The sequence below is a fragment of the Panthera leo genome, chromosome E2 (genome assembly GCF_018350215.1).
Source record: "Panthera leo isolate Ple1 chromosome E2, P.leo_Ple1_pat1.1, whole genome shotgun sequence".
Lineage (NCBI taxonomy): Eukaryota > Metazoa > Chordata > Mammalia > Carnivora > Felidae > Panthera > Panthera leo.
This window is the reverse complement of record NC_056693.1, coordinates 59,833,282-59,848,706: the sequence shown is the minus strand read 5'-3', so window position 1 is coordinate 59,848,706 and position 15,425 is coordinate 59,833,282. Positions and strand designations below refer to the sequence as shown.

The 15,425-nt window shown below is 56.3% G+C and overlaps 1 protein-coding gene across 7 annotated transcripts in view; it reads right to left on the bottom strand.

Moving 5' to 3' along the window:
* Nucleotides 1-15,425, bottom strand: part of LOC122208655 (BTG3 associated nuclear protein) — a 112,142-nt gene that overhangs the window by 42,747 nt on the left and 53,970 nt on the right. For all 7 annotated transcript variants that reach the window (XM_042919925.1, XM_042919923.1, XM_042919924.1 and 4 more), the window contains one exon: nt 2,240-2,479. In XM_042919925.1, coding sequence (XP_042775859.1) covers nt 2,240-2,479 — 240 coding nt within the window. The remainder of the gene's footprint in view (nt 1-2,239; nt 2,480-15,425) is intronic.

Here is a 15,425-nt window from a genome sequence, read left to right as displayed (position 1 = left end):
CCCCAACCTCCCAGGGGACGTGCCCTGAACCTGCGAGGCCGGGGGAAACGGACAGCTCCCGCGCTGAGCCCCTACTGCGCGGCACATGCCAGCATCTCGCGCCTCCTGATGCCCCAGGAAGACAGCTCGGTTTCCCGGATGGCGGAGGGCTCATGGGAGAGCCCAGCTCCCACACACAGGAACAGAACCAGCCTGTCTGGTTGATGCAGCACGCAACCCCCCCCCCCCCAGTCTCCCTGGGCACCAGCACACTGGCCCCACCGCCACGTGCTTCTGCTCTGGGCCCCCCCCCCCGTTTCCCCACCACCCCCCCAGTTTTCCCACCACCTCCAGGGAACCTTCTCCAAACCTCTGCCTAATAACCTGCACGTCACGGCCCGCACACAGGCCGCCAGTACTCCTTGGACTGATGCTCCAAGGCGCGTCTCCAAATGAGAGGCAACCACCCTCCAGCCTCCGGTCCTAGGAGGCCTGTCGACTCCCCATGGGAAGAGCAGCCTCCCACCCAGAGGCCACTGTGCCCACGCAGCCCCGGGCCCGGTCCAGGCCACAGACGGAGCCTCTCCATCAGGGCTCCCCTTCCAAGCCCCTGACACACTGTCAGGGCCGTGGCCATTTACAAACACCTGACGGCCCGCAGAGCCATCGGGAATCGGGGACCACGGCTCCCTCACCCTCACAAACCCGCCACACAGGGCACTATGGGTCACACACCACCCCACGGCGGCCTGTCGACACGCCAGCACGAGTCCTCGGGCTGCACACACACCACGTGCCCAGAGACCAGAGTGGCGCAGGCACACCGGAGGGTCCCAGCTGGCATCACGCTCCAGACCGGGGGCTGGCGGACGGCGGCAGCCCGCCGCCTGCTGTTGAAAAATAACGTTTTGTTGGAACACAGCCGGGCCTACTTGTTTGTCAGTGGCCACTTCCAGGGCGGAGCGGTTCCAAGACACCCCGCGGCCCACAGAGCCCAGCCCTCAGGAAGAGTCCGCCGCCGACCGTGAACCGCTCTTGCCCCACCTCGGGGGCTGACGTCGGCTGGTTACGTGAACGGCCGCTCAGAAGAGTACCAGGGAGGGTTCTCAGGATCCGTGACAGACACCCCTAGCGGGTCAGACAGGAGAGGCAGAAAGTGGAGGGCCAACAAATGGGGACACCATGGCGACGAGCCGCTGTAGCGTAAGAAGGACCTGGGTTCTGTCTCTTAGCGACTGCCAGGAAGATCTACAGTCAGGAGAAAATGCTCAGTTTTAATCTAAAGTACAAGAGAACAGGTAAAAACATACCTGCTATTTTTAGAACAACTACGGAAAAAGTCTTTCCGTTTCTCTCTGTCCTCAACAGAAGGCTCATGGATCGACATCAGAGAGTTTCCTGTGACAAAAACGACTCCTTCCTGGTGGGACAGCACCCTTCCCTGGTCTGAGATAGTGAGTTCCAGGTATAACTCACTCACTTCCCCGCCCTTTGCTAGATGAGACTTAAACCTCACATTCAAGCACAGTGGCCCTCCAGAACCTGGGTCTCCCACGCGGCTACCCAGCCTTTCTGTGAGAAGTCTCGCATCTCGTGTCTTTCTGCTTCATTTTGTGTCTGTATCATAAGCCACGTCGACGCGTCCCGGAGTCGGGCGGGCCCTGTGGATCGGACGAGCCCAGGGGTGAGAGGCAAGCGGGTGCTGCCGATAAGGATATGGGCCACCCGCGGGGTCACTTGCACCCCTTAAATGTCACCAATGGTACACAGGGATCACTGACTTGAGCACGGGGCCCTCTTCAAAGAGGAGGCGCACCACACAGGCCGTGAGGATATCAGGACCAGCACCATGAGCTCCGCCGGCTACGGTCGGGAGGTGAGCCCATCAACAGCCCTCTTGGAAAGGAAGGAGGGAGACGGCACCCTGCTCACGCCAGGGGGAAGCCAGGGAAAGGCCGCGGTCAGCAGAGGAGGGGGAAGGCTCTGGCTCTGCTCCTCTCCAGGCCTCGGAACGGCCTGAGGACCAGCGAGGCCAGGGTCTTCCCACGGGCAGGCACCGGCGATGTTCACTAAAGGACACACTCCACCTGGAAGTTCCTCTCCCGGCTCTAAGACTAGTGCCGAGGCCAGCATCCTCTCGAGCCAACAGCGTGGGTCCAGACTCGGCCCCGAGATGCTACCTTACACGACCCGCCCTCAGCCAGACCCTTCCCGCGACCGGGCACCGGTGGAGGTGAGCGGAGAGAAAGGCCACACTTACACCGGATCCCGTAGATGGTGAGGGGGTCGAGCTGCTTCTTGCCGTGCTTGCCCTGGCCCGAGAGGTTGGACACGGCCTGCACCTCCCGGTGGAAGAGGTAGTCCAGCAGCGTCAGCGCCATCTTCTCGGCGGTGCGGCAGTTGGTGCTGATGTGGAGCATGTCGGACGGGATGATGGCACAGCGCACCCGCATCTCCGGGTTGTTCTCGTCGCCCAGCCAGGTGCCGTTGGGGTAGTCCTCTGGGAGAGACAAGACACGGTCTCACGTAAGCTCACGAGTCCAAAGCACCCCGTGCTCAACTCAAACGCGCTCGGGGAGGATCCTCCCTGGGGGCTGTTGGCGAACTGCTCTCCCAACTTCCAGAGCACGGCCAAGAGCCCCGGGGCGACCCCCAAGGTCACAAAGGAGAGGTGTGGACACCTACAGCTGACCAGAAACCAGTGCGTCGTTTCCCAAAGAGCCGCCGCGGTCTCCAGCGATCCATCTCAGAGACAAGATGTAACACTGCGACCCGTAAACACCCCACTGCCTTCCAGTCGGGCTTCCCTGGGGCCAGGCCGGCCCCACGACCTCAGTGAAAAGCACGCAGAACGCAGGCGCCGTGCACCGTCAGCCGGTCTGCAGCCGGGGAGACGGGGCTGCCCACAGCCCTCGCGAGTCTGGTGGCAGAAGGCCCCGCAGCGCCGGCCAAGGTGCCGCCCAGACCCGACACCTGGGTCTCAGTGTCCGGAAGCGGGGACACCAAACGAGCTCTAGCCTCCAACCGATTCCCTCCACAACCGCCGCAGGGGAGCTTCACCAGCGACTTCTAACCACCGTGCTTGTTTTCGGCCTGCTGGCGCCCGGAAGGACAGCAAGCAAGAGTGGTCCCGAGAGTGTTAGCGTCAGGGGTCGGGAGGGGGGCTCCCTCGGGTTCCAGCAGCAGGACAGCCACCTGGAGCCCACCGGCCTCTGGGGCGACAAGAACCCACGCACAGCCCTGGAAGTGCTCTGAGGAGAAGCCGCGTGGAAGCCAGGCACGTCCCACGTGAGAAAACGGACCTGCTGCCCTGCACCGCGGGGGAGGCAGCCGGCCAGCTCAGGGGGGACAAGGGGCTCCAGGGCTGCGCAGACCGGCCCATACTCTCCTCACTGCGGAGCCCTTCCGTGAGGGCTCGGGGCTCCCCTGTCCTGTTCTGTGGACCTCCCCCACCCCCACCCCTCTCCCTTCCCACCTTTGACCTCCCAGCAGTGAAGCTGGAAGTCTATCACCGGAGAGCACCTTCCCCTGACCTCCTATCCAGAGCACCGTGACCTTTTTCCTCTCCTTGTGGAAACTTCGTTCCCTGCCACACGTGCTTTCCTTAACCCCGAAAACCGCGCCATTCGTGATCTTAAAATCTCGAAAGTACCGTTTTACGTAACGAAAAGCCCCGAGTCTCGCTTGACTGCAGGAGCAGGGCACACAGGAGGGACGGGGTCTGGTGCCTGGGGAGCTGCAGGTCTCTGGGACCCGGGTAGCCAAGGGGCCGCGTGCGCCGCTGACACCTGACCTCTGACTCCAGCAGACCCGACGCCCTTGACCAGGTCTGGAGAGAGGCACCGCTCCACATGGTGTCAGACGCTCTGGGTTCGTTAGTTCTTTCGGGTCTCCCCACACCCAGGCTGGCCACCCCGGCGAGCCGCCCAGTCTTCTCTCTGGCCCCCTCGCCCGCGAGAGAGCTCCGCGAGGAAGGGCTCCAGGACCAGCAGACGACGGAGCTCCCGGCCTCTCGTGCAAGCAACTCGTCTGTGCCTCTGCAAACTGAAAATCGTTACAAGCCCCAGATTTGGGCTTTCTCAAGGGTGATGTGACATACAAACGCCCAGAGCTCAGCGTTCACGCGGGGGAAGGCCGGCCACCGTGATGACGGGGAGACAGGCCCACGGCTCGGGGAGAGGGAATGGGGCGGGCAGTGGGGTGGCTAGCGCTCCGCCCGTCCGAAAGGGGAAACCTCGCCCCCGGCGGTGTGCCAGATGCAGATCAGATCCAGCCCCCCCCGGGACCCGGGGAGGACACGGTGGGGCAGAGACCAGGCTCTCGGCCAGGCGGGCTTCCGAGCCAGACCCTTAGCAAGGGGCGTTGGCTTTGCTCAGGCACAGATTCCTTCCAGTCGTTGCGGGAGTGACCTAGACTGTGTGTGAAAGGGCGCCCTGACTGTCAAACTTCAACTCAAAGGAGCCTCAACCTTTGGCAGAAGGAAGCTCCGCTTATGATCAGAACTGCCGGGAAACCTGACGGCTTTCCAGACCAGCTCTTCTGATGCTGACACGGAAGCTAGCTGAGGTGTGGGAGAGAGCCCCTGCATAAACAGGCCACCGTGGGACGGCAGGGGCGTTTACAGGGAGAGCCGCAACCTCCCTCTGGGAGCCTGGGACAGAAGAGGGACACCAGCTTTCTGACAAGCGGGGCCGTAAGTCACGTCGCAGCCACGGTTATCGCTGCTTCAATATTTTTCACGAGCTTTATTTTGAAATGTCCCGATGTTTACATTCCGACCTCCCCGAAACAGAAAACGTCCCCATGAAGGGCAACCAGCCCAGCCCTGCTTTGCCAAAAGCCTGGAGCGGAGCAGGTAGAGAGCCCGTCTGTGACCCATGCCTCCACCCTGCCCCTTTGCAGGAGCCTCTCCCAGCTGAGCTCCTGAACCCGGAGGTGTGCACCAGCACCGGGCGAGGCTCAGCAACCCTGTCGAGATGCCCACGTCACCACCGGGGGCCGAGCGGCGGCCGGAGCACCACTTGGGGCGGCTGAGGCGAGGCTCCTGGCTTTAGCGAAGGGCAGAAAACAAATCACCGATCTAGGCCGCTGGAACTGAGAATAAGCGACGAGTGGCCAACGTCATCTCTCAGAGACACCAGTGGTTTACGAGGGAGCAGAGCCGTGGGCACATGCTCAGTAGATGCACGTTTGTGAGCATCACTCAGCTACTACCACACTCGGCCCACGTACAGAAAGACAGGCTGGCACGTGATCTACACGCAGATGGACGGGACTCGCGGGGCGGTCTCGAGGTCGTATCGGAGATGCCACGAAGGCTCGAACGTCTAGGGTATTTACATCTAAAAATCCTTGCCGGGCAACTCCACGCCTGGCACGGGGTGTAATGGTCAGTACCGAAACCCCCAGTGAACCCGGTTGCGATTACACCACAGAGTGGAAGGACTTCCCTCCACCTGCAGCAGTCAGGTCAAGACACAAAGCAAGTAGGGGAAGGAGGGAGGGAGAACAGAGATGGGGGAGTGACCCGATGTTGCTGAGAACCGACAGGGGACACTGGGAGTGGACAGGATGACGGAAGGACGCCTTTGGCCACTGATGAGGTTACTCGCCAGCTCAAGAACACGTCTCGGTACAGGAACTACCGTGTCGAAACCTTTCGGGGCACCCGGGTGGCTCAGTTTAGCGTCGAACTTGCTTCCGGCTCAGGTCACACCTCACGGTTTGTGAGTTCAAGCCTGATATCGAGCCATGCGCTGACAGTGCAGAGCCTGCTTGGGATCCTCTCTCTCCCCCTCTCTCTGTTCCTTCCTGGCTCCTACGGGCTTGCACGCTGCTCTCTCTCTCTCTCAAAATAAGCTTAAAACAAACTTTCCGCGCTGCAAGCCCTTGCTGCTGACTTAACTGTGAATACCGTCAAACCCAAGGTGACTGACATCTAATGACATCTTTGTTGGACCTGAGTGTTTGAACAGGAGGACCCCTGTGAGCCCACAGGGAAGGGTGGCAGCATCCTGAGCCACGAGGGGCACAGAGCCACGCCGCACCTGCCTCCCGACCACCACAGACACCCCCCGTGGGCTGGCACAAGCAGCGCTGCCCAAGATTGCTGCAGCCTTTCTCGGCAACGGGTAACGTGACTATGCTGAGCAAGCACCCCACGTTTACGTAATGTCGTCAGAGCAACGTAAACGCTGGACAAGGGCTCAGGGCTGTCTTCCCAACAGTCACCCACATCTTGTCGGGCTGATACCAAGACCGCGTGCCCGGGACGCGCGGGACACGACTCAGTCAAGGACGAGCAGTTCAGGTCTCTGCAAATACCCCCTGAACCGCAGCACTCACTCCAGCCCTGAGAGCCAGCTTCCTTCCAGGCTGCCCTGCACACCCAGCCCGCCCCTCGGTGCCCACCTCAGGGAAGTGTCTTCCTCCACCAGAGCCGTGCCATCTACGCCGTGAGGCCTCCCACCGGCGCCACGGCCCCACGAATCAGAAGCCCCTTAGCACGGGGCCGTCGACACCTGCCCGCCTGTGCCAAGAGCACCTCACCTCGTCCAAACCCTGTACTCTGGCCCTGGCGCTGAAACAGTGTCATGCAAAAGACCATTCTTCCAAACGGCACCCAACTGGACAGCCTCGTGGTTCCAGAACAACAAAGAAAAACACCAACAAACCGAAACTGTAACAAACGTGTAAATGCAAGCATTTTCAAAAAGATTCCAACTCTCCGAAGGCAAGACGTGATGCTAAATGAGCGAACAAAGTTACACATCAAAGTGAAACCTCATTTTTTTCACGTCAGACACGATTAATCGTCAGTAAGACTGATTCATCAGCAATGAGTCTGTCCTCAGCAACTGGCCTCTGCTCAGAGCGCCACAGAAGAGAACACTGAAGGGCACGCCCTCAGCCGAGGACGCCAACGCCACCAGGAGAATCGCGATGCTGGGACAACGGCCACGGTGGACGCGGGGGGCGGGCGGTCTCCTCACCAGCCTCACAGGAAGTTGGCTTCCGTTCTAGCAAGGGCTCCCCACTCCCTGCTGACACCTATCAGCAAAAACACCTGTCCTCCGTGCCAAGCGCATGGGCTTCTGGAAATGCTACCAGAATGCTCTGGAGAATGAAAGATGTCAGTTTAAATGCCTCTAGAAAACAGTTTTGAGGGTCCTCAAAAAATCAAAAAGAGAACTGCCCTCCGACCCAGCAACCGCACGACTAGGCATTTATTCAAGGGATACAGGTGTGCTGATTCGAAGGGGCACGTGCACCCCAACGTTTACAGCAGCACTATCGACAACAGCCAAAGTACGGAAAGAGCCCAAATGTCCATCGGCAGATGAATGGGTAAAGAAGATGCGGTTTACATATACGACGGAGTATTACCTGGCAATCGAAAAGAAGGAAATCTTGCCATTTGCAACTATGTGGATGGAACTGGAAGGTATCATGCTAAGTGAAATTAGTCAAAGACAAATATCACAGGACTTCATTCATATGAGGACTTTAAGAGACAGAACAGATGAACAAAAGGGAAGGCAAGCAAAAACAATATAAAAACAGGGAGGGGGACAAACCATAAGATACTTAAACACAGAGAAGAAACAGAAGGTTGCTGAAGGGGCTGTGGGAGGGGGGATGGGCTAAACGGGTGAGGGGCATTAAGGACTTGGGAGAAGCACTGGGTGTTACACACAGGGGATGAATCACTGGAATCTGCTGCCGAAATCACTGTCGCACCACATGCTAACCGACCTGGACGTAAATTTTAAAAGTAATTAAAAAAATAAAAAAACCATAAAAAAATTAAAGATACGTACCAAGAATATTATTAAGGTTTAGCACTCAAAAAAAATCCTATAGTATTATTTCAAGAAATGATGCTTCCCCCCCCAAAAGTAAATTACTCTAAAAAATGAGTTTCCCTTACTCCCCACCCTCCTATCACTCCTGAAAATAACAGTTTAAATTTCTTGCATAACACAGGAAATTATCCAGAAACTTTATTCCAATCAAACGTCTCAAAAATTCTTAGAAGGCATTTTATGACCTATTTACAAACTATTCACCCCTAACTTCACCAGGCACCCTGTGAGTCCCAGGCACGTGGTCTCTAGAGCAAGAAGTTAAGCCCAGTGGACAAGAACTACAGCCCAAGTCACGCTGCCCAACACAGAAATGACAAACCACTGCCACGGAAGCAGGGGACCCACCCCAGTGGGAGAAAGGACCCCCGGGCTCCACCGTCCCCATCTGTGGTCGTCGGGGCGTTGGGCGGCACCTCCAGGACCCCCGGCAAGAAGAGAGGACACCGGAGACGCTCTGGCCCCCCGCCTCCACGGGGTCATACCGGCCGACCAGCTGGTTTAGTTTCGCCCCCTCTTGGAAACACTCAGCCCTAACCCACTTCCAATGCGGGAGCGAGAACCCGGTCTGGACTCCAGCTTGTCGCCAGGACAATGAATCAGGTCCTTCAAATGGAAAACGAGATGAAACGTCCTTTCACATAAATATCTGAGAAATTCACCTTTTAACGGTCCATAGAGGACTTAGTTTACCAAAACAGCTTGGTCAGTTTGGGCATCGGAAACAATAGAAAGGTTCTGCTGGCTTTATTTAAAAACCAGCAGATTATGAGAAAAAGAAACTTGCCTTCTATCCCAATCATTTAAATTCTCAATGCAATTAGCTTGCACTTCTGCAAAGTCTAACGTAATGAAAAACTGAGCGGTAACTTGAATTTTCTTGCCATTAAAACACTTGAGTACAAATATTTGTTCCGAGGTCTACTTGAGCCCCAGGAAGGCGAACAGAAGAAAGCACCAAGCCGCGAGCGGCTGCCACATTCTCACGATAGTACAGGTTCAACGGGGAGAAAAGGGCCACCTGGCGTCATGCTCCCTCTCAATACTTGCTGGCACACGTGTGCACAGACGCGCCCGACCACGACGCGCACTCCCCTCCAGTGACGGCAGTGAGCCTTGCCAAACTCACTGCGTGCCCAGGGCCCAGGCCTGAACACGCTCTCTCCCCGGACGGCACCGACCCAGCACTCACGCGAGCCGGGACTTCACGCGGCCAACTGCAGCTCGGCCGCTCTCTGCTCAGGGCGTCGCCGCCAACATCCGTGCGTGACCGCAAAGTGGCAGGGGCGGGGAAAGTGGTTACCAGCCACTCCAAACGCCGTCTCACTCCAACCAACCCTAACTCGCCACCTCACCTGTTTCCAAAGACAACGTGGTTCTGCCCGTCCTGCCTGCCAGCCCCGAAAAACGTCTCGGTCATGGAGTCCCGTGTGTCTGCAGCACCACGGAGAGAAGGGCAAGGGAGCGGGTGCCCACCTCCTGTGAACGTGCTGCTAGGGCACGCTCGTGGGTCCCGGTGATGCTCCCAGAGGCCCGACACCCTCGGGGAGGGCTGCCCATAGCCGCGGGCATCTGTTGGCTGTGACCGAGACGCCACGTAATCGCTTCTCTGTCATCGTGAGAAGTGACGCTACCCCGAGGACAGTGAACAAACAAAAGGCGGCAACGCTCCGTGACTCAGTAGGGGCCCCAGGGTTTCTCAGAGACACGGGACACGGTCACAGCAAACCTCACATCAACTTCGTTCAAAGTCAGCCTCCACCGTCTCCGGGCAAGACTTCAGGGAACAGACTGCCAGTCGTGACTGGTGTCAGGCTGCATTTTCCATCTCGACCAAAAAGTAACTTTCATGTGGCTTCTGTTAAGGCCTGCAAACTTAATGAATTTCAAAAGCAACGGACTGCGTACAACGAAGACACGGCCGCGAACAGGAATGGCACCACAGGGTGAATCCCTCAGAGGCTCCCGGAGCCCGGCGCTCACAAGTCTCCCGTGGCCCTCACTGCCCAGCACACCCGACTCGCCGCGCCCCTTCCTGGAGCAAACATCATCAGCCTCTGGAGTGAGGACAAGCCCAGTAAGGTCTGCTGCCTTTAAAACCGACCGATGGCGTGCGGCTTTCTCCACGCTGCCGCGTGGAGCAGGGGCGGCGAGGACAGGGCGGCCCGGCCCGCAGGCTCTGCCCGTGCTCATCGAGGGCAGCCCCGGGCATGAGCCGACCAAGGCTTTCCAAGACGTGCCCGGCCGGGCCGGCCTCCCAGCACTGAGTCACTCACGGTACAACTTGGCACCGACTTCTAAATCCTTGAAATTCAGGGGCTTACACTCCGACTGTGCCTCTTATTCACATGCGTCACCCTCAAAGAGCGCTGGGGACGCTCCGACCTCCGACCGACCCACGAGAACGGACGACCCGCCGGCCATTCTGGCATTAGACACAGCTGACTTTGCACCCGTTGCCCGAACAGCATGCTCATTTGGGAGCGATGTGACGTCTGTGAGCTATAAACAGATTGATAATTGGGGGTCTTCAGAGAGGCAACTCAAGAGGACTGAGGTACACACAGGATACTACGGAAAAGGGACAAAACCAACGGTCTCTGGCACCGGAGCCCCTGTGAGCGCGTCGCACAGAAACCACACAAGCACCCCGCCGACCGGATGGCAAGGCTGCCGGCTCGGGCCAGGTTGCCCCGCTCAGCACGAGTCGTCACGAGCTCGCCCGCGACCACCACAGCGGAGACCAAGGACGCCTCGGTCCTTTGCCACCGAAGAGCGGAAACCTCCGGGCACAGACACGGTGTCTCTGGGAGGCGTCACGCGCTGCCCGTTCCGGAACGCGGGGCGAGGTGTCGCAACGGCCTCCCCGCGCGGCCCGTCCGCCACGGTCTGCCGCGCCGGAGGACGCACCGGCACCCTTAACGCCGGTCGGTCCTCGTCAACCTCGCCGGGATCGGTCGCCGACCCGTCTGTGATCCCGCTCTTGCAGGAGCCCACTTACGACGGCCGGTACGATAGGCTGGCTTTCAATGTTATGACCTCATGAAGAATTTGTTTCAAAAAAGTTTCTGTAAAATGAATTATGTAAACAGATCCTCGAGAAACGTTCCCGGCTACACTTCCTTCTTCACACACGCAGGCTGATGTTCTGTGAACACGGCAATCTGCACCCGTCATATTTCACGGCCCCTGGAGCCGTCCCCTTCCTGGCGCCGTGACTGACGACCTTTCCCAAATGAACCGCTCCCGCCAGATGTTACCCTGCTGCCCCCACCGAGTACATCCCAGAGATTTACCGCATAAGTCACGTTACTGACTGGGCTTTGGAACATTCATGAGGCCAATTTCCAACAATAATCCAATTATAACTCAAGTACCATCCCTCCCCATTAAAGCTGAGTACCCAACATCTTATGAGAAGGATTACTCAAGTTTTTTAAGAATTCTCAAGTGCAAAGACAGCAAGAATTTAAACTATTAAGAAATCACTAAATCTGGGGCGCCTGGGTGGCTCAGTCAGTTCGACATTCCGCTTCGGCTCAGGTCACGATCTCACGGCTTGTGAGTTCGAGACCCGCGACGGGCTCTGTGCCGACAGCTCAGAGCCTGGAGCCTGCTTCGGATTCTGTGTCTCCCTCTCTCTCTGCCCCTCCCCCACTCACGCTGCATCTCTCTTTCTCTCTCTCTCAAAAAATAAATAAATAACCATTAAAAATTAAAAAAAAAAATCACTAAGTCTCTTCGTTGATTTTAACACATTCCATTTTTGGTCCTATTTTAGCTGCTTTGTTTCTGACTCGGCCAGCTTAACCTCTGAACGATGACACCCCGATGCTGAACTATGACCGCAATGCCAAGAGAAGAGAGGAACTGGAACCAGAGTAAGTTTACTGCCCACTGCCCTCAACAGTTAGCACTCCTCTCGGATTCTGAGGAAATCTGTGCCATGACAGACAAAATAGCCTACACAAAAACACGGGGACAAAATGCTACGATACCTTGCGGTAAATGATCGGACTCCAGATGTGATATAAAAGAACACGTCAACTCGGGCAAACCGTTTGGAATTCTTAAGAAATAAACCATTTTGAAACCTGTGGTTTCTAAAACCGCAAGCACTGAAATACTTTTCTACGAAGGTAAGAACGGTCTGCGTACTTGCAGCTCTGGGCCGTCAGCGGGAATTAAATGACCCCACGAAAGCCGAGTTCACGGCCCTTCGGAGCTCTGCGTGTGAATGGTGCTTCTCTAACACAACTAGCTGCCTGACGCTCTCTCCAGCTCAGCGAGGGGTTCTAGTGGTGGGGAGCGCGTGGCAGGCAAAGCGCTCACCCACCTCTCCGCGCACCCATCCGCCTCACAGACGTGTTTCACGGAACATGCCACTATCGGTCGACAGTAACTCTGATACGAGATGCCAGCGGAGTAGCTTCTTCCTCAACAGTTACGCCCGAGGCACCCACTTAAAGAGGACTCCGTCCGCCTCCGTGTCCTCCCACACAGACCACGGTGCCACGAGGGCAGCGCGGCCCGGGCTCCACACAGCAGGCAAAGTGCCGGCGGGGACCCTCCCAAGGAGTGGCAGCACAACAAACGTGTCACCGCACGTTTTCTCCTAGTGCAACGGTCAGGCAGAATGATCCTGAATCGTGACCTCTTCTTTGATATAAAGTAAAATTCAGAATCAGTCAACTCTGTCTCGTCTGCCCAATCCTAACAACAGGTACCATCCAAGAGTCGTATCCGATGGAAACAATCTGCTAGAGAGTAACGCTTTCGACAAATGCATCAGTTCATAAAGAACTCAGACTCAGATCAAAAGAAAATCTGTATTTTTTCCCCCCCGCAGACATGTAGACGCTGGAAATTTGACCCCTTTTTCTATGTTCATTTGTGTCACTCTGTAGTTTCTCCAAGTGAAAGATATCTCACGTTAATCACATCACAGTAACACACATAAAAAGATGAAATATGTTGTATCTACGACAACCTCAGAAACTCGTGGCGTTATCGAGTGTTACGCGCCTTAGGTGACACACTTTAGACCGAACAAACACCGGGCCTTAAGTGGCCGGCTGGTCAGACCTGTGTGCGTGCTCACCCAGGACCCACCCGGACAGAGAGAACGATCAGGCTTCTCTGCGACTGCTGCGAACACCATCTCCTCCACGGATGTTTAATGCCCGTTCGCCGACACTGGCGACACCCCTCTCTTTCTCAAATTTAATGTGTAAAAAATTGACCCAGTGATTCCACTGCCGGGTGCTACCCAAGAGAAACAAAACCACACGTTCTCCCAAACACCTGTTCACGAACGTTCCGAACAGTTAAAAAGCGGAAACACCCCAAGGGTCCGTCGACAGATGAGCAGATGAACAAAATGTGGTCCATTCACACGACGGAGAAGGACCCAGCCACAGAAGGATCGGAGCGGCGATACTCGCCACACCGTGGACGGCACTGCGCGGCCCACGTGTGCCAAGTGCCTGCAGCACGTAATTCCAAAGACAGGAAGTGGACGGTGGCTGCCAGGGCTGCTTTCCAGGGTGACAGAGATGTCCCGGCATTAGACCGGGGGCTGGGTGTACAACTATGTGAATGTACTTTAAAAACCCACTGAATTGTACGCTTTATGATGGTAAACTTGAGGGCACCTGTGAGGCTCAGATAGCTTAGCATCCAACTCTTGATCTCAGCTCAAGTCACGATCTCACAGTTTGTGAGTTCAAGCCCCATGTCAGGCTCTGGGCTGACAGCTCAGAGCCTGCTTGGGATTCTCTCTCTCCCTCTCTCTCTACTCTCCCCCGCCCATGCTCCGTCTCTCTCTCTCTCTCTCAAAATAAATAAGTAAATGTAATAAATAAATTAATAGGTCAAATCTACAGTAATTAAATTAGATATTTTTTTTTAATTTTTTTTTAACGTTTATTTATTTTTGAGACAGAGAGAGAGCATGAATGGAGGAGGGTCAGAGAGAGAGAGGGAGACACAGAATCTGAAACAGGCTCCAGGCTCTGAGCAGTCAGCACAGAGCCCAACGCGGGACTTGAACTCACGGACCGCGAGATCATGACCTGAGCTGAAGTCGGACGCTTCACCGACTGAGCCACCCAGGCGCCCCAAATGAGATGTTTTTTAGTTAAAAAAAAAAAAAACCTTCTTTTAACGTTTATTTTAGAAAGAGAAAGAGAGTGTGAGCAGGGGAGGAGCAGAGAGAAAGGGAGACACAGAATCCGAAGCAGACTCCAGGCTCCAAGCTGTCAGCACAGAGCTCGATGCAGGGCTTGAACCCACAAACCCTGAGATCACGACCTGAGCCGAAGTCAGACGCTTAACAGACTGAGCCCCCCAGGCGCCCCTGATCTCGGTTTTTTTAAAAGGCGGTCACTAGGGCGCCTGGGTGGCTCAGTCAGTTAAGCGGCCGACTTCGGCTCAGGTCACGATCTCGCGGTCCGTGAGTTCGAGCCCCGCGTCGGGCTCTGGGCTGATGGCTCAGAGCCTGGAGCCTGTTTCGGATTCTGTGTCTCCCTCTCTCTCTGCCCCTCCCCTGTTCATGCTCTGTCTCTCGCTGTCTCAAAAATAAATAAACATTAAAAAAAAAAAAAAAAAAAAAATTAAAAAAAAAAAAAAAGGCGGTCACTAAACTCTGTTTCTCTCCCTGCTCCTGCTCTGCTGTCCCGATCCTTGCTATTTATGTCAGAAGTGAGCAAGACTTTGAGAAAAACGCTGTTTTCAATGTTTCAGATACGGTAACTGGTCTCACAAAAAAACCGTGGCTCGGTAAATCTACATCATCGTTTTAGGAAAGCTACGTTGCATTTTTAGTCAAAATCAACAACTCAGACGTAAAACAAAAAACCACACAAGTTTACCAGTGAATAAAGCACAGGCTTTACAGGTCGGGAACGCTGCACTAACACGCCTGCACTCCCCCTCCTCCCCGTGCTGTGGGAGGCCATTGGGCAGCCCACGTTGGCCCACGTTAGCCTGCAGAGGCAGGACAGAGGCACCAGGTGGCTACGGAGACTGTGGCAGGAGAAGCAGGTGGACAGGACGCGGTGTGGGCGAAACGGGCTCCGGTCCGGGCGCCCGCCAAGCAGCTCCCTCTGCCTCTCGCGGGAGGTGGCACAGTCCCCTCTGGGCACCTACGTCTGGCCCCCAGCAGAGACGTGGAGAGACCTCTGTTCAAAGGCAATGACCAGCTCCTGGTTCTAGAAGCACAGCGGTGTGTCCGTCACTAGAAAGCCTTCAGAAACCGCCTGAACGTGCGCAGAATTTCCACTGTCTCCTACCACGTTTTACAAATAGCAAACACATACAGACGTCCCTCAACTTAGGATGGGGTCATGTCCCAAAATACCTATCGCAGGTTTGGAAACATTCGAAGTCAAAAATGTACTTAACGCCCCTAACCTACCAAACATCGTGCCCCAGCCCGGCCCAGCCTCACTGTGCTCACGGTAGCCTGTCGCTGGGCGGAGTCATCTCGCACAGATCGCGACGCGTGAAACCGCTCACGGAACGCACGCACCCACCGCACCAACACCGCTGAAGTTGACGGAATGGCAGTGTGGGTGCAGG